Source organism: Coenobita brevimanus, chromosome 51, assembly GCF_032717465.1.
Source record: "Coenobita brevimanus isolate Jiangsu-jjx chromosome 51, ASM3271746v2, whole genome shotgun sequence".
NCBI classification, from domain to species: domain Eukaryota; kingdom Metazoa; phylum Arthropoda; class Malacostraca; order Decapoda; family Coenobitidae; genus Coenobita; species Coenobita brevimanus.
This window is the reverse complement of record NC_137004.1, coordinates 3,705,212-3,721,020: the sequence shown is the minus strand read 5'-3', so window position 1 is coordinate 3,721,020 and position 15,809 is coordinate 3,705,212. Positions and strand designations below refer to the sequence as shown.

The window sequence follows — 15,809 nt, the reverse complement described above, 5'->3', positions numbered from 1 at the left end:
CAGTCGCCCTGCACTCGTCTTAGTAGATCAGCTGCTTAGAAACTGGAAAATCTAACTCTTTTATAACCCCAAACTTAAAAACTTGTCAGACCTGAAGCGGGCAGGTGAGGAGGCGGGCTGGTGGTGGTGATGATGGTGATGAAGATGATGATGGTGAGGCTGGCGGTGATGGCGGTCATGGGGGCCTGTGTGGCAGCTCAGACGCAGCCGAATATCGTTTTTATTTTAGCCGACGACTTGGGTGAGTACTGTAGATAACCATTTCAGTTCGAAGACAAAATTTCTTCACAAGGGTAACGATTTTATTTATTTATTTATTTATTATTATTATTATTATTATTATTATTATTATTATTATTATTATTATTATTTGAGCGTGTATTAGAGGCATCGCATCTCACTGCACATCGATAAGCTATACACACCTATACCCTTTCTACTCTGACTTGGCCGAAAATTACTATCCATCTTGCACACTGATCTGTTCCAAGGTATTAGCGCCGGAATTTGGTGCCAGTCACGATGAAGTGCAGTGGAAAGGACGTTGAGCCGTTGTACTGTCTGGTTCTGCCACGGAGTTAAGGAAATAAGGTGAAACAGGACAGACATTTGGGCCAAGTTAAGGTAAAAGAAGCACAGTGAATTACTTTAGACCAGTCATTAGTTTTGTACGAAAGAGGAATAAATATCATGTATATACATCTCCCGTTGTATCCTTAAGGAGAGAGACGATAATACAAAACCTTATCGTCAACTATTTAATGGAAAATTGCGATTCAGAGGCGTTGATATTCCTTCCTATCGACTCCACGCTCCGTCACTTGCTCAGGTGGCTTTAATAACTGATATTAAGTTATTTTTACCCACACAAAGCTTAAACAATCTCAGTCCGACTCTGCAAAGCTGACCACCACCATCACCACACATCAAAGTTAGATTGTTGTAACACTAATTTTTTGCAGTGTAACAGATGCCAATATTGCACTAGTGATGCAACAGTCTAGTTTAAGCAACAGATACTTAGGCAATATCATTACTCAAAATATCCTTGGTAATCCCTAAATGGAGAGTTGTGGCAGATCCCACACTGTTTTCGAGTGGATATAACATCAAGGTTAAAGTTATCTTTTTATTACAAGGTTAATGAGCCCCTACTATCCTCATAAAGAGATTTTGGCTTCCTCTTCATGCAGAGCTAGAATTACAGAAATTTCCTTTTAAAATACGATTTCTCTCGTTTTATTTTGTAAATGTGTGTAAGCAACGCCGAAAGAGCCTCCGTCAAGCTAAAGTTGAGGTCACTGTGTTGTATTTGTAAGTGGCACAGAATTCTCCACACTTCTTCCTCAATGATTTTTTTTTACATTACACTTTTTTATTCTCTTGTACGCAACTGAGGTAATCTATAGCGATACTGAAAGGATAATAATTGCATACATGATACTCTTAAGGTGTACTATGCCAGATAAATTGCCGAGGAAGATGTGTTATGAAGCCTCCTATGACACTCTGAAAATGGCTGCTATTCTGATGTAAACTGTCTGATCGAGTAAGTCGAGGTAAATGTTAGAAGAAGAAGAAGAAGATTACATAGAATTACATAGGAAAGCAAACAGCAACAGACCTTATGGTCCTTTCCAGGCTGCTTGTTACAGAGAAAACTATGACTACAAGATCTAACTCTACATGCTGAAGGATAAGGGTAGTAAAGCAAAGAAGGCTCCCCCCACCACCAAACCCTCCAGGAAAAAGTGAGAAAAAAACACCATGCAGCATGGAAAAACTGACATGGAAATTTCATAGGAAAAACTGGGAAGGAAAAGTCATATTCTATAATACTTTGTCTATAAGCTACCCGATGAGTAACCTGAAAGGGAAAGTAATCAAATCAACTAATAGTTATGGCATGACATTATAAATCGTTACAATGAGTTTATGGGAAGTCTGTGGACATAACGTGGAAACTACACACTGCACAGCGTGGATGTTTAGGGGTGGTGCGGCAGCCTTGCCTGGTGCTTTTGAGGTAGGCAGCAGTCAATCAGGCCCTAGCTCCGTTCAATCCACTGAGACAAGGAACTCTCCCATGTGGGACAAGTACACAAGTTTCCTCCTGAAGCAGTGACCCCTGGTACATTAAAAAAATCCCCGATGGTGGTCGCTTGACTAACAGGGACCCCTCAGTGATCCACAGCCCATAACAGATCGAAAGTGATAGTAGTGACCATTAACTCAGGGTTATCTGTGCAGATCCTAATCTGTGCTTATATTGCTTTCTTTGCTTTTAGGAGATTGAAATATATATGACGGGTGTCTTAGATAAAAGGGGGCTGCACAGTGCACAGTGTGGATGTGCAATGCACAGAGTGGATGTTTAGGGGTGGTGCGGCAGCCTTGCCTGGCGCTTTTTAGGTAGGCAGCAGTCAATCAGGCCCTAGCTCCTTTCACTCCACTGAGACAAGGAACTCTCCCATGTGGGACAAGTACACAAGTTTCATCCTGATGCAGTGACCCCTGCTACATTAAAAAAGTCCCGATGGTGGTCACTTGACTAACAGGGACCCTCAGTGAGGGGAGGAGGAGGAGGAGGAGGAGGAGGAAGGAAGGAACAAGGAAGAAGAAGAAGACCAAGGCCCCGTTTCAATGGTCCAAGTTCTGAACATTCCTTTTTTTGTAGTGTCAGACATAACGTGGGTGACAGTGGCAAGGAGAATGCCTGTAATCTTCCAATTTTTATCCCGACCCACACGATCAAACTCAATGCATTAATTACTAGTTTGCATTCTAGGTAACAGAATGATTCGTAGGATCTGTACTCCAGCGATTTATTTTACACCTGAATGTTAGCTTCTGTGTTATTTCGTTTCAATATCGCTGTAGTTTGCGATAATTCCCACGTTCGATGCCGACGTGATTGTACCGAGGCCTCACTCTTTCTGGCCAGGTTGGAACGACGTCTCATGGCACGACGCTCAGGTACGCATGCCACACCTGCAGGGTCTGGCGGACGAGGGTGTGGTGTTGGACCAGAGCTACGTCCAGCCCCTCTGCACACCCACACGCTCGGCACTGCTCACTGGATACTACCCCTACCACCTCGGCAGACAGGTACGTACTACGGGGCCACATTCCAGGTGACACAGCAGGCATCGGAGCACCTCTGCCTTAGCGAATTATTTTCCATTTTGTCTTTTTTTCTTTTGGCACTTATATCTTTCTAATACAGACACAGATTGCATCAGAAACATTCAAGAGGATGCTGAGGTGTAATGTGCTTCAACCCCTAATGCACTCTTGCTTCTGTACTTTTTTTTTTTTAATCACTACATATTAACAATTTTTTTTAATGTGATAATTTAAGTTTTCTAGTAGTACTGAAAATCGGCCGCTAAAACAAGAACCGCATTTAGAAGTATCTAGGAGTTGTGTGAGGTAGGGTGTAAGGACAAAGCGCCACGAACTAATAAGCATCACCTGAAATACACTGAGGAAAATATAACGTTTGTGTTTCCTTGTACAGGGTTCCATCATACGGACCATGGAACCAACGGGCCTCACGCTGAACAAAACACTTTTCCCTGAACGGCTGAAGGATCTTGGCTACGACACGCACATGATCGGCAAGTGAGTCGGGGAGGGGATGAGGGGAAACAACTTACTTAAACTTATACTTGTAGGAAAGTGAGGTACTTCTAAACTCACACTAGCTTGTCCGCCTAAACTTTCAGGGGATTTTCTTCCAATGGCACTTTTCTTCACGTGGCTTAATGGCTGAATAAAAACATCATCAAATAATATCGAAATGGTGTCTTATCTCGCGTTACAGCTCAGCGACAAATGAAGACAATACTGCAGCGCTACATCCTATCACCGCACTTCTTCGTGACTGGCATCATATTCTAGTATTGTTCGCATCATACAGTTCAGTGGCAGAATGATACCATACTGCTGCACTACCTTCTTTTCATAATGGTCGGAACAACTTCAGAATTCTCACTAACGCCAGTCGATTTTATTCAGCTGTTAATGAGTCACTGAGGCTGAGTGTTAATGTAATGCTTCAAAGGCTTCAGGTTCTAGAGGACTGGTGCGTCTCTAGGGTGGATTCATCTGCTGATAACTAGCGTATGATATCTATGAACGCCTCTATCCACTTAGCCTTCTGAATCCAGTGTCGTCTTTTCGGTTCATTTTTGCTATCAACTGGCGATTTTATTCACTTTTGGAGAGATTTTAATTAGCTGGAAGGGTTAGATGCAGCCTTCATTTACCCTTTCAGTACGAGATGACCTCCCTAAATTGAATAGAATCATTAGTAAGTAGCATAAGTCACCAACTCGATAATTGCTTCCTCAAGAGAGGCCTTTCCTTAGATTACTATCGTTTGGAAGTAGCAAAGAAATTAATAATAATAATAATAATAATAATAATAATAATAATAATAATAATAATATTAATAATAATAATAATAATAATAAAAACATTACCGGAATTAAGGGGTCATGGGCCAAGTACAGTGTAGGTCGTGAAGATACGATAGCGTACCTTAAAAAAATTACTCCTTTCACTTACTTGGCCTAGAACTGACGTATCTGTCTTGAATGTTGTGCTGTAGCAATGAAACAAGAAGCTAGTCACGAAGAAGTGCTCTGGAAAGGATGTCTTATTCTGCCACTGAGCTACGTGAAATTAATAACCCGGATATGGACGAAAATGTGGGCCAAGTCAAGGTGAAACAGTATTACAGTTGTCAGTGATAAAGTAACTCTCTCATGGTAGCGTTTTTTCTTCGTTTTCTGTTTTGTTTTCTGTTCAGCTGGGGGTGAGCTGTAGGAGCCTGAGTGCTTAATTTTGTCATCTTTAACTCGCTAATGGTTGAGACAGCTCTAGTGCTGAATTCAAGCTAACACCAGACGGTTTCATTCAACTGAGAGTGAGTCAGAGGAGCCTGAGTGTTAATATTTTCACCATTAACTCCCTTATGGTCTGGTCAACTGGTGTGAGATACTCAAACATTTTTACGACTGATTCCCTGTCGTAACTTTAATATGTTTTTGCACAGCAGGAATTAGAGATAGGAAGATTTTTGCGCTCCTTTCCCTGATCTTCCTGCAGAAAACATTTATAACCAGCAGTAATTTTCGTCCTATAACAAAGATATGTGTAGGGAGTTTGAACAGGGGGGCAGAGGATGGTTCGACTGCCTCCTTGATTTCCTGCAATTCAAAGCCTGAGTTAGGACAGGGGAATGGATCGTGTGTGTGTGTACCTCAGTCCTGGGGTATTAAATGTGTGTGTGTGTGTGTGTGTGTGTGTGTGTGTGTGTGTGTGTGTGTGTGTGTGTGTAAAGAACTCGTATTTATTGTTACAGATGGCACCTTGGCTTCTGTGACTGGGCTTACACCCCCACATATCGAGGCTTCGACACCTTCTACGGCTACTATAATGCAATGGAGACATACTACACAAAAATGGTTACAGGTAAGACACACACACACACACACACACACACACACACACACACACACACACACACACACACACACGTCTATGCTATTTTATATATTCTCTGAAAATCACAAAACTTGCTCCCGAAACCCAATAGTGCACTCAAAAACGAAAAACTAGACAAACATCTTCAAATGTCACCACTTGAGCACCAGTTCCTACAATCTAGTGTGGGGTGTGCTGAGGGTATCTCTTGCTAGGCCAGGTTACTCCGTTCCATCAGATAATAATAATAATAATAATAATAATAAATAATAATAATAATAATAAAACTAAAAATAATGAAAAATAATAAATTATCATCATTATTATTATTATTTATCATTATTATTATTATTATTGTTATTATATTATTATTATTATTATTATTATTATTATTAGTAGTAGTAGTAGTAATTCATTTTACTTAATTTTTACTTATCAAACACTAATTTCGAAGACGCACATTTCATTTTACTGGCGTTACCTCCAGATATTTTTATTCAAATTTGGAGAAGTTTTATCGAGCTGGAGAAGTTAAATATATCTTTCATGTGCTCCTTCACTACAAGAGGCCTCCCTTTAGCAGAAAAAAAAAATCGTCTGGAGGCCGTAAGAATAGAATTAAATACAATGATGTGAGCTGGAGGAAAGGCGGTTTGAAGCAAGGAGACAGAGTGGTTTGTTCATGGCCACCTCCTCCGGGATTTAGATAGACAGATGACAGGTGTATAGATAAATATGGACAGATAGATAAGCAGGTACCCACACGCTTACCCCTCAGGTGGATACGACTTCCGTGACGGTGAGAGGGTGGCGCAGGAGGCAGCAGGAACATACTCTACGGTAGGTATCTTAGCATCTACTCTAACCTACTGTACAATCTTCTCATCAACTCTGATCTACTGTACAATCTTCTTATCTACTCTAGTTTATTGTCCAATCTTCTCATCTACTCTCCTGTACAATTTGATGCTTGTTAAGGAAATCTCAGTCTGTTTACTGATCAGTGCATCTCTGTTCAGACGTCAACAGAATCCTTGTTGACCGCAGCTATGCAAACACTAAATTTTCACTGAACTACAGTAAAATCTACCATCCTTATTTTCAAAAAGATTCGTAATATACAGATTCTAATTATTAAACGAATAGAGTAAGTTAATATCTAAAATGACCTGAAATAATATCCGTTATATATATATATATATATATATATATATATATATATATATATATATATATAGAGAGAGAGAGAGAGAGAGAGAGAGAGAGAGAGAGAGGAATATTTTGTCTATCTGCCTGTATGTCAATCTCCTCTCCATGGAAATTACTGGCTACGACTGGTCAGATGGGTGGACGGACTGGTGGTGTGGATGGGCAGTGGGTAAAAATGTCCGTGGTAGGTCCATGGGGAATACATCCCTGGGGAAATGTGGCAGAGGAGGAGCATAGGTTCAATGGGCAAAATGGAACCCTGAGATCTTCTCCCACAGGAATGGCCATCCAGGATCCCAGACAACACTGATAAGCATGATCATAAGGCTTTACCTGGGCCATGCGAAGTACCCCTCCTAGTTCATAATAATCTTCTCAACCCTAGAGCCATGTCGTGCCAGGTCATTAATTGTAAAAAAAAAAAAAAAAAAAAAAAAATGGCAGCAAAAAATAGGCATATGGACAGATAGACTGAGATAGACAGAGAGACAGACGTAGACAGACAGATAAAGAGACTGACGGGCAGGCAGATAGATATAAACAGATACAGGGCTAATCTTGGCCTAAAGATATGAATGTTGCCTCTTCAGTTCCTGTATGGTGACCGTGCCGTGGAGATCATCAGGCAACAGGAGAGGAGGGAGTCGCCCTTCTTCCTATACCTCGCCCTCCAGAACGTACACACCCCACTGTCGGTGAGTCACAAGGAAGCAACCACGTCACTTCCGGGATATATTTCGTATTTAAACCACGATAACACGAAAGGACTTAGTTAATTTAAGGAGGAACTCTAATAGTGAAGCAGGTATTTATGTCGACTGCATATCTAACCCCTACAGTTCGTAAAGCATCTCCTAAGCTGAATAAAGTTGTCTAGGGGCAGAAGAATATAACAAAAAGTACAGTATAAATAGATAGATAGATAGATAATAAAAAAAAGTAAAAAAAAAATGAAGAGGTTAACCAACTGATCCCAAGGGTGTCTTTTTTTTTTTTTTTTTCCTGCCATTTTCTGATGATGTTGTTCAGCTTAGGATAGACTTTCCAACAGGAATTATGTGATATCGCCTTAGTAAACTCCTTAACTACGGAAAAACTTTACTGACAGAAATAACATTGTCTGATAACAGGAAACTGATGACAGGAAATTTTCTCTGATAACAGGAAACTGATAACTGAAAAATTCTTCTGATTACAGGAAATTGATAAAAGAAAATTACCTGATAAGAGGAAATTTTGTTTGAACCAGGAGACTGATAACAGGAAATTGATAGCAGGAAAAACAAGGAGAAGCGTTCAAAGACTGCCTAATCCACGCCCAGCAGTTGGTCTAAGGGCCGAACATTTGACCTTGCTTTGTGACCTTGACCAACCGAATGTTCACAAAATCGAATCACTTCATTCTTGCCTAATCCTCAACCCTTCCACCTGCTTTGGTCCATGTCGGATCAGAACTTTAGGTTGACCTGGTCCTGTGATCTTGACCTTTGACCTATTATCAGAATCTCTTCATCCTTGGCTGACCCTTATTCCTTTCATCCACCTATTAGTTTGATTACTAGGGGTGCCGGACGGGGCCAGGATAGAAATTGGCCTCAGGTCGCTGCCTAACACCCGCAGGTTAAGGGAATGAGACTATGTTATGAGGTTTGCATATAGATTACTACGTGGCGCGGTGACCCCTCATCTCCCCCTCCGGTGCTCACCTATGCCCCTTCAGGTGCCAAGCGAATATGAGGACCTGTACCCGGAAGAGAGTAACGGGGGCAGACGCACGCTGCTGGGCATGGTGACGGCCATGGACGATGTTGTGGGCAGAGTGGTGGACACGTTAAGAAGCTCGGGATTCTTGAACAACACTCTCATCGTCTTCTCTTCGGACAATGGTGGTGTTAGTCCAGGTAATACAGTGTTTTATGTATGTCTGTGTGTTTGTCTCTATTTATATCTCTGTTTATCTGTCTGTCTCTGTGTCAGTTAATAGGCATTTATTTATACTGCTTCATTACTCTTGCTGTACTGAACACCATTTGATCTGATTCTCTGGAAAGGCAAGCAGAACTCTCATCCGGACATTACTGGTAGTTAAAGTGGCAGGTGGTTGCGACCATCATCCACTCACGTGATGTAGTGCTGCCTACTTCTTCCCTCACCTTTATCATTCTATTTATCTGTCTGCCCTCCTCTCTTCCTGCTTCTTCCTTTCATTCCTATCATTTTCTATTACTCATCTTCCACTTCAAGTGGCTCTACACCGAATGACAAGTCTACTGGTTTCCTGCAACCCAGGAAGTCATTAACAGCGCTGGGTAATAACCATGTTATGGGGTGAAGTGGGGCCTACCGGGGTGTCCCTGTTAACTGGCTGGAGAGACGCAAATGCGGCATCCATCCCAAAGCCAAACCTTCAAATTTTTCCCCTCGCTGTGACGAGGCTCTATCAGCCGCAAGGGAACTTTGGTTTTCTGAACAGCACGGCCCTGCAGGGGCGGCTGCTTGTCCGTGGTTGATGAGTCTTCTCAGCCAGACTGGGGCTGATCAACAATAACAACTGATAGTAAAACAGAATTTCACAACTTTACAAAACTGCATTTATGTACTATCATAAATTAATAACCAAAAATACTGCTCTGATAAAAACACACTAATCTGTCATACAGCTGGTGCTGTCAACCCGTGTAGCTGCTGTATACTTGTTCAAAGGCCGGGTTTTTGGACCATATTCTAAATACCTATGGAGATTTCATAATAATTTTTCTTTATGGATTTATTCGGCACATAACGACTCAGTATCTCTTCGCATGTTACCGATACAAACTGTGTAAATATTAAAATGATCAAACTTCATACAAGAGAATATTAATAAGATGCCCGGGATGAAGCCATCTAGCACAGTCCCCGCTCCAGCTACCACAGAAAACCACCGATAAGGAGACAGGAAACAGCCTCGCCCATCGCAACCATACGAGATTCCAAGCCAGAGGGACACAGGAACCGCGCACACACCACCACTAGCCACCCCTCTCGCCACGAGCCGCAGCACATCCACCGTCACGATCAGAGCCCCAAGTGTTGCAAACGGCCAGAGCTCTTCAGTACAGTACTGGCTTGATGTAGTACTAAGGAGAAAGCTCGATGCTTCTCTGACTCTGATTTGGCCCCACGCAAACCGCAGATGTTCGCTCGATACAACGTCTTATGGGAATTGGCCTAACGCGACTCCGTGGATTCACCAACTGAACTGGCCTAAAAGCGGTCCAGCCATGAAGAAGCCACGACGTCTCCATTTCCTAAACTGACCCGAAACGGTTCAGCCACGATGAAGCCACGACGTCTCCCTCTCCCAGACCATCCACTGCAAGACACCGCAATACCCAGAGTGACCCCCATCCCTATGCTCCCCCCCTCCACGCCCCATCAGTCCCCTCCCCCTTACACTTGGCAAAGAGATCCTGGTGACCCAAGCATATGACCTTGCTGTCCCTTCCTTTTCAGTTTCTTATAACGTCCCTGCATGACTGCTTTGGGAACAGGCCACACTAACGTCTGCCCCCTACGTCCTCAGTGAGAAATAGATATCTGGTTTCCCCTTTCGGAACTAAAGTCGTGGTTTCTTCCTGTTGGCCTTTTCCTTCCTGATATACTTTTAACAACATCCTACAGTACAGAAGCAAACTCACCTCCTGGATCCCTCTCTTTTTATTTTCTCTGTGTATAGACTTCGTGGCTATCTCCCTAGCGCACTTGGGAGAGAGGTCCCTTCAGGTCCTCAGATTAAGACCCCGTCTCCCGGGCTGACTATTTACCTTGTATGTCCTGTATGTCTTTGGCTTAATGTTAACAGTGTTGTATCTAGAGGTTAAGGATAGTAATAAACCTGTTGTATCGCCACCCTGGATTTGTGTTCTTGTCTTGTACCGTTGGAGTGTAGCACAAGTGTGTTTTGTGTTCCTTCCTGTTCAGAAGAACCCAAAGAAACCAGGTTATCATAAGCATAACAGTTAAGATGTAATGTACAAAAGAAATCGGTCAGGAAGAGGTGTTACGAAATCTACAAGGCCACTCATATCCTCGCCCCAACCAGGCTTAAACCTGCCTCTGCGTGGGGACAAAGGTACTCTGTGGGAGGGCGGAACACGTGCCCCTGGCCTGCTGTATGGATCTATGCTGCTCGACACGCCACGCACACATAGGTCAGTATTCATAAAAGATCATATACACTTTTCACTTTACTCTGACTTAAAACTTTTGTCCCTTCATCTTGCAAGTTGTGGCAATATCTTAGCACTCTAATATCATGGAAGTTACGAAAAATTGCTATGGAAAAGATCTAGAACCGTAGCACTATATTATTTCTGCCACCGAGATATGAGAGACAAATCACAAAAGGACGAAAATCTGAGCCAGGATAAGGTGAAAAAACTATAACCAGTCAACAGAAAAATCAAGTCTCCATATCAGTTGCTTGTTATCAGAGATCATTTTGCATTTCGTAATTTTCACACCTTAATATTCACCGCAACTTGACTGTGGAGTATTTGGCAGTTATCTGAGTGAAATAAATGTATGTACCAGCAGTATTATACATGCCTTAAGCTCACAAAATTTCATAAATACTTCCCCTAGTGGTCTCCTACACGTGACTGACTGGTACACTACCCTCCTGTCCGCCGCGGGAGCCACCACCCTGCCCACCACTGACGGCGTGGACCAGTGGGATGCCCTGCGTACCGGCCACACACCATCTACCAGGGACTCGCTGATATACGATCTGGACCAAGATTCTACGGGCAATATGACCGGCGCTATCAGGTGACTCACGGTTGTATTTTGAGAGGCTGTGGAGACCTGGAGTAGTGAAGTACATGACGGAAGACTGACTTTGGGTAGAAGAGTACATTAGGAAAGAGTGGCTTGAAGTACATGAAGGGAAGGGCTTGGAGTGAGTTGAAGTACAGTATGACGCGTGGGAGAATGTCTTTGGGTAGTACTCGTACATAAGGACAGGATCATGGAGTGGCGAGAGTGGAGATACAGGGTCGTGCTCTTAATGATTGGATATTTCGGTGCACCTTTCCTTAGACTTATTGAGCACATTACCCCTCCAGATACTCATGTATGCTATTGCTGCAAATTACAGTATGTCAGTATTAAAACGACAAAAATGACGCACAAGAGGATGTCAACAATTAATTTGTAAAAAAAAAAAAAAAAAAAAATCGCTGTTGAAGGGGTGGCATTAAACTTCGTATGCTGTCCAGAAAATGGCCCTCACGCGTATTTATTTTATTCCTGCTGTTTCCAGAAGATCAGGATTTTCGAACTTGAAGGGTGATATTTGGTCTTCATTAATCTCATCATTTTAAGAAGTTTCCCCTAAGATGGGTAAAATCAAGTAGTGGTGAGAAGAATAAGTCAATTATTTAGCCCCCGACCGTTGTGACTTCAAATTACTTCCCTAGAGAATGACCTTAACCTCCAGTGCCCAAGGATGTCTCGCCAAAAATGAATAAAATCGGCAGGCTGGGGAGCCCATCACCCACTTATCTGATGTAGTGCATCCGTAAGGTAACTGTTACACATACATGACAAATCACTTGGTTTCTTGAAAAGCAGGAAAATATTTACTAAGCTGGGTGGTAACCATATAACCAAATGACGTTTGGGGGTCTAGTGGGTTAAGGCACTCCAACCAGATGGAGTTTATTACGTACACAATGTCACCCAGGGGCGAGGGAAGCTGTCCATCTTTGACTTAAATTGCGGGACTGAGTAGCCTAGCCCCTGGCCTCTTGCTCTTGGAGATAAAAAAGAGGGGGGGGGGGGAAAGATGATGGATGAATGGATGTTACCCAGAATAACACAGAAGAGACCTATTACTAGGAGTGAATTTTATCAAGGACTCAAGCGTTTATTTTAATGTAATCATGATAGAACCAAAGGTCATATTTCTGTAAAACTGTATGTTAACACAAGGGATGTCTTGACACGATGCTTTATGGCTTGTTACCAAATTGCAAATACTTAGTTATCATGATGTGTCATTTTGCCAGTTTTACCGGTGACGATATCCTGCTGAGCAATTTCAATCATTTGTTGACTCATGATCAACTTCAGTTACACTGTGATGTAACAGCAGTTTCATTTTATGAAACAAGTCTAGGCTAAGCTTTTGACAATCTGTCCAAGAAATCATTATGACAGTTTTTCGTTTTCTAGTTGTCTGATATATTTTTCTATTCAGTGGGACAGGTTTTCTTTTCGTCGTAAACGCACTATTTTTTTTCTTTTTTAGTTTAGTTTTAATCATAAATAGCATAATTTGACTCACAAGACTGTGCGAGAATACGACGCCACTTTAGATGGAACTGACGTAGCAAGACTGAAGACAGATTATTTTCATTAATTTTTCAGTACGGAAAAATTTAAAGTAAAAACTGACAGCTTGAAAACACTTTGCAACACTGAACTCTTTGAATAAGTGTTCTCTCTCTCTCTCTCTCTCTCTCTCTCTCTCTCTCTGCGCGCGCGCGTGCGTGCGTGCGTGCGTGCGTGTGTGTGTGTGTGTGTGGGTGCGTGCGTGTGTGTGTGTGTGTGTGTGTGTGTGTGTGTGTGTGTGTGTGTGTGTGTGTGTGTGTGTGTGTGTGTGTGTGTGTGTGTGTGTGTGTGTGTGTCAGAGTATGACAAAAGAAAGCCTGTCAGTTGCACGACGGTCATCAAGCAGACACACAATTTTTACTAAGTCGATAACAACAAATCAATCGACCTTAAACCCTGGCCACCAATTGTACTGACGATAAACAGGGGCACAGGGAAAACAAACTGTATCCAGGAGTCTGACCGGCCCGGGAATCGAACTCGGGCTTTTCCAGTTGCGAGCTAGACATGCTAACCATTACACCACCGGGTCTTCCATAGGGTGGGGCAGTACAAGCTGGTGATCGGGGAGCAGGACAACGACATCGAGACGGGTCCCTGGCTCTTCGATCTGGACGGTGAGTCTCTGAAGTTCTAAACCCTTCCAGTACCATCCCAATTTTCGTTCTTGCTGTCCCGGGGCGATTTTATTCATCCCTAACCCTTCCAAACCACCTTCAGACGATTTCATTTATCTAGACCTTCCCAATTCCATCACATTTATGTTTACTTATTCTCGCTATTCTCAGACGATTTTATTCAGCTTTGACCCCTAGCCCTTCTAAATCTATCATTTTTTTTATTTTATTCCTGTATCCCACAGACGATTTTAATCAGGTTAGGAGAGGATTTTACCCCAATTTTTAACTTTATTTTCTATCCCTACACGATTTTATTCATCTTAACCCTACCTACTCTCAGACTATTTTTTTTTTTCGTTTTTCCTATCTCCATACGTCATTATCCAGTTCAGTACAGACCTTACGATTTCCAAACTAATATATGTTTCAATTTATTCTTCTTATTATTATTATTATTATTATCATTATCATCATCCACACTATTATGTTCATGTTAAAAGAAATCTCTTTCCCTTCCAATCCGATGATGGGTTTTCTTATTTAATTCTTGTTACCTCCAGACGATTTTATTCAGCTGTGGACACACCTCTAGCAGCGAATGGGATTTATGAAAGCTATATCTCTCTCCCAGTCCCAAAAGTCTCTCCTGAGCTGAATAAAATCGTCTGAAGGTAGCAAGAAAGACATCATGAAAAGCACGGCATGGAAGGGGAGGTGTTAATCCCTTCGCTGTGGGTCGTGCACGTAGGTAGCTTATTCACACCAGCGCCAGACGATTTGATTCAGCTAAGAGAAAGCCTAGAAGTCAAAGGCTTCACGTACGGCCTGAGTAACCGCTTTGCCATCCGTTGTCCTTGGAATTTTACTTACGCTAACGCCAGACGATTTTGTGACGCCGAGAGAAATCTTAGTAATGATGCGGCTGATTAATCAGGAAAGTTTGGAAAGTAAGATTTCTCTGTCTCTCTATCTGTCTGTCACACACACACACACACACACACACACACACACACACACACACACACACACACACACACACCAATCGATCACCCATCTTCCTTTCCCTATGCACATATCTCTAACCCACAATCCTTCTCCACCACGACCCCAGCCGACCCCAACGAGACGACCAACCTGGCCGGGGAACGACCTGACCTGGCACTGGAACTGGAATCCCTGCTTCTGGCCCAGCTGGAGTCCCTCGTGCCCAGAGACCAACCCGACCAGGACCCTGCAGGGAACGCGAGCAACTGGGAGGGCAACTGGTCCCCGGGGTGGTGTGTGGCGCATTGACCCCTTCACGAGTCTCTAGTTTATTCTTAAATCCAGACGATTTTATCAACCTCAGAGCAGCCCCTTATTGATGAAAAGTTAAATAAAAGTCACATCTAATCCTAGGATCGTCAGGAAGTAGCATGCGTCAAAGAGGAAATAGTTTACGCGGCCTGAGCACCTTGGCAGACGCGTGAAGTCATGGTTGGTGTGTGACCCTTTGACAATACAACGTCCATTTTCACAGGTCGTACTTCCTGCCCCAGCCTCACCACTCAACAGATTTTCAGCCCATCCCACCACTATCTCTGCCCACCATGGCTCTTTGTTTACATCTTCCTCCCTCCCTCCCTTTTAACGGTTTCATGGGGCGACGTTGATCACACGGTCAACGAACACGCTTGTATTTTCAACCTGCGAGAGTTCGTCGTGTTGAAATAAAATGCCAAACTGATTCTGTGGTGTTTGTTTTGAACCTTTGTTGCACTGTACACATTTTAGTTTCTACAACTGAAATTTACAGTAGGTATATGTCTCAATATTTTTGAATTTTACACTACATGTCTCAGATTATGCTCTTGAAAACTGAATGAAGGAAGAGCAAGAATCGTACATTATTATCTGACGGACCAAAATGATGAAAGAGTATCTGGTCCACGATGATGATCAGATAGAGGAGGATGGGAAGAGGAGGAGGGGAGGTTTAGGAGATCCTGACTCCCTTCTTTCCCAGTTTCTCCACATAACTTCCAGGCTGCCAAAAGGAAAATTATCCCTGCCTGTTACTACTGTCTTTTTACCTTAATTTGGCCTCGATTTTCGTCTTTTTACAGCTTA

The 15,809-nt window shown here is 42.6% G+C and overlaps 1 protein-coding gene across 1 annotated transcript; it reads left to right on the top strand.

Annotated features, from left to right (window-relative positions):
* Positions 1 to 98: 98 nt before the first annotated feature.
* LOC145400245 (arylsulfatase B-like) lies at positions 99 to 15,015 on the top strand. Its single transcript, XM_080272758.1, has 11 exons — positions 99 to 241; positions 2,945 to 3,108; positions 3,521 to 3,624; positions 5,372 to 5,481; positions 6,272 to 6,333; positions 7,293 to 7,397; positions 8,423 to 8,603; positions 10,787 to 10,895; positions 11,329 to 11,514; positions 13,621 to 13,697; positions 14,812 to 15,015. The coding sequence occupies exons 1-11, from the start codon at positions 130 to 132 to the stop codon at positions 14,991 to 14,993; spliced, it is 1,392 nt and encodes a 463-aa protein (XP_080128884.1). The 5' UTR covers positions 99 to 129; the 3' UTR covers positions 14,994 to 15,015.
* Positions 15,016 to 15,809: the final 794 nt, after the last annotated feature.

What these genes read in the sequence shown, in the direction of transcription:
- LOC145400245 (XM_080272758.1), top strand. Translation starts at nt 130, where the DNA reads ATGATGGTGATGAAGATGATGATGGTGAGGCTGGCGGTGATGGCGGTC. An exon ending in CCTACCACCTCGGCAGACAG is followed by an intron (nt 3,109 to 3,520) that starts GTACGTACTACG and finishes TTCCTTGTACAG; the next exon opens with GGTTCCATCATACGGACCAT. An exon ending in AATATGACCGGCGCTATCAG is followed by an intron (nt 11,515 to 13,620) that starts GTGACTCACGGT and finishes GGTCTTCCATAG; the next exon opens with GGTGGGGCAGTACAAGCTGG.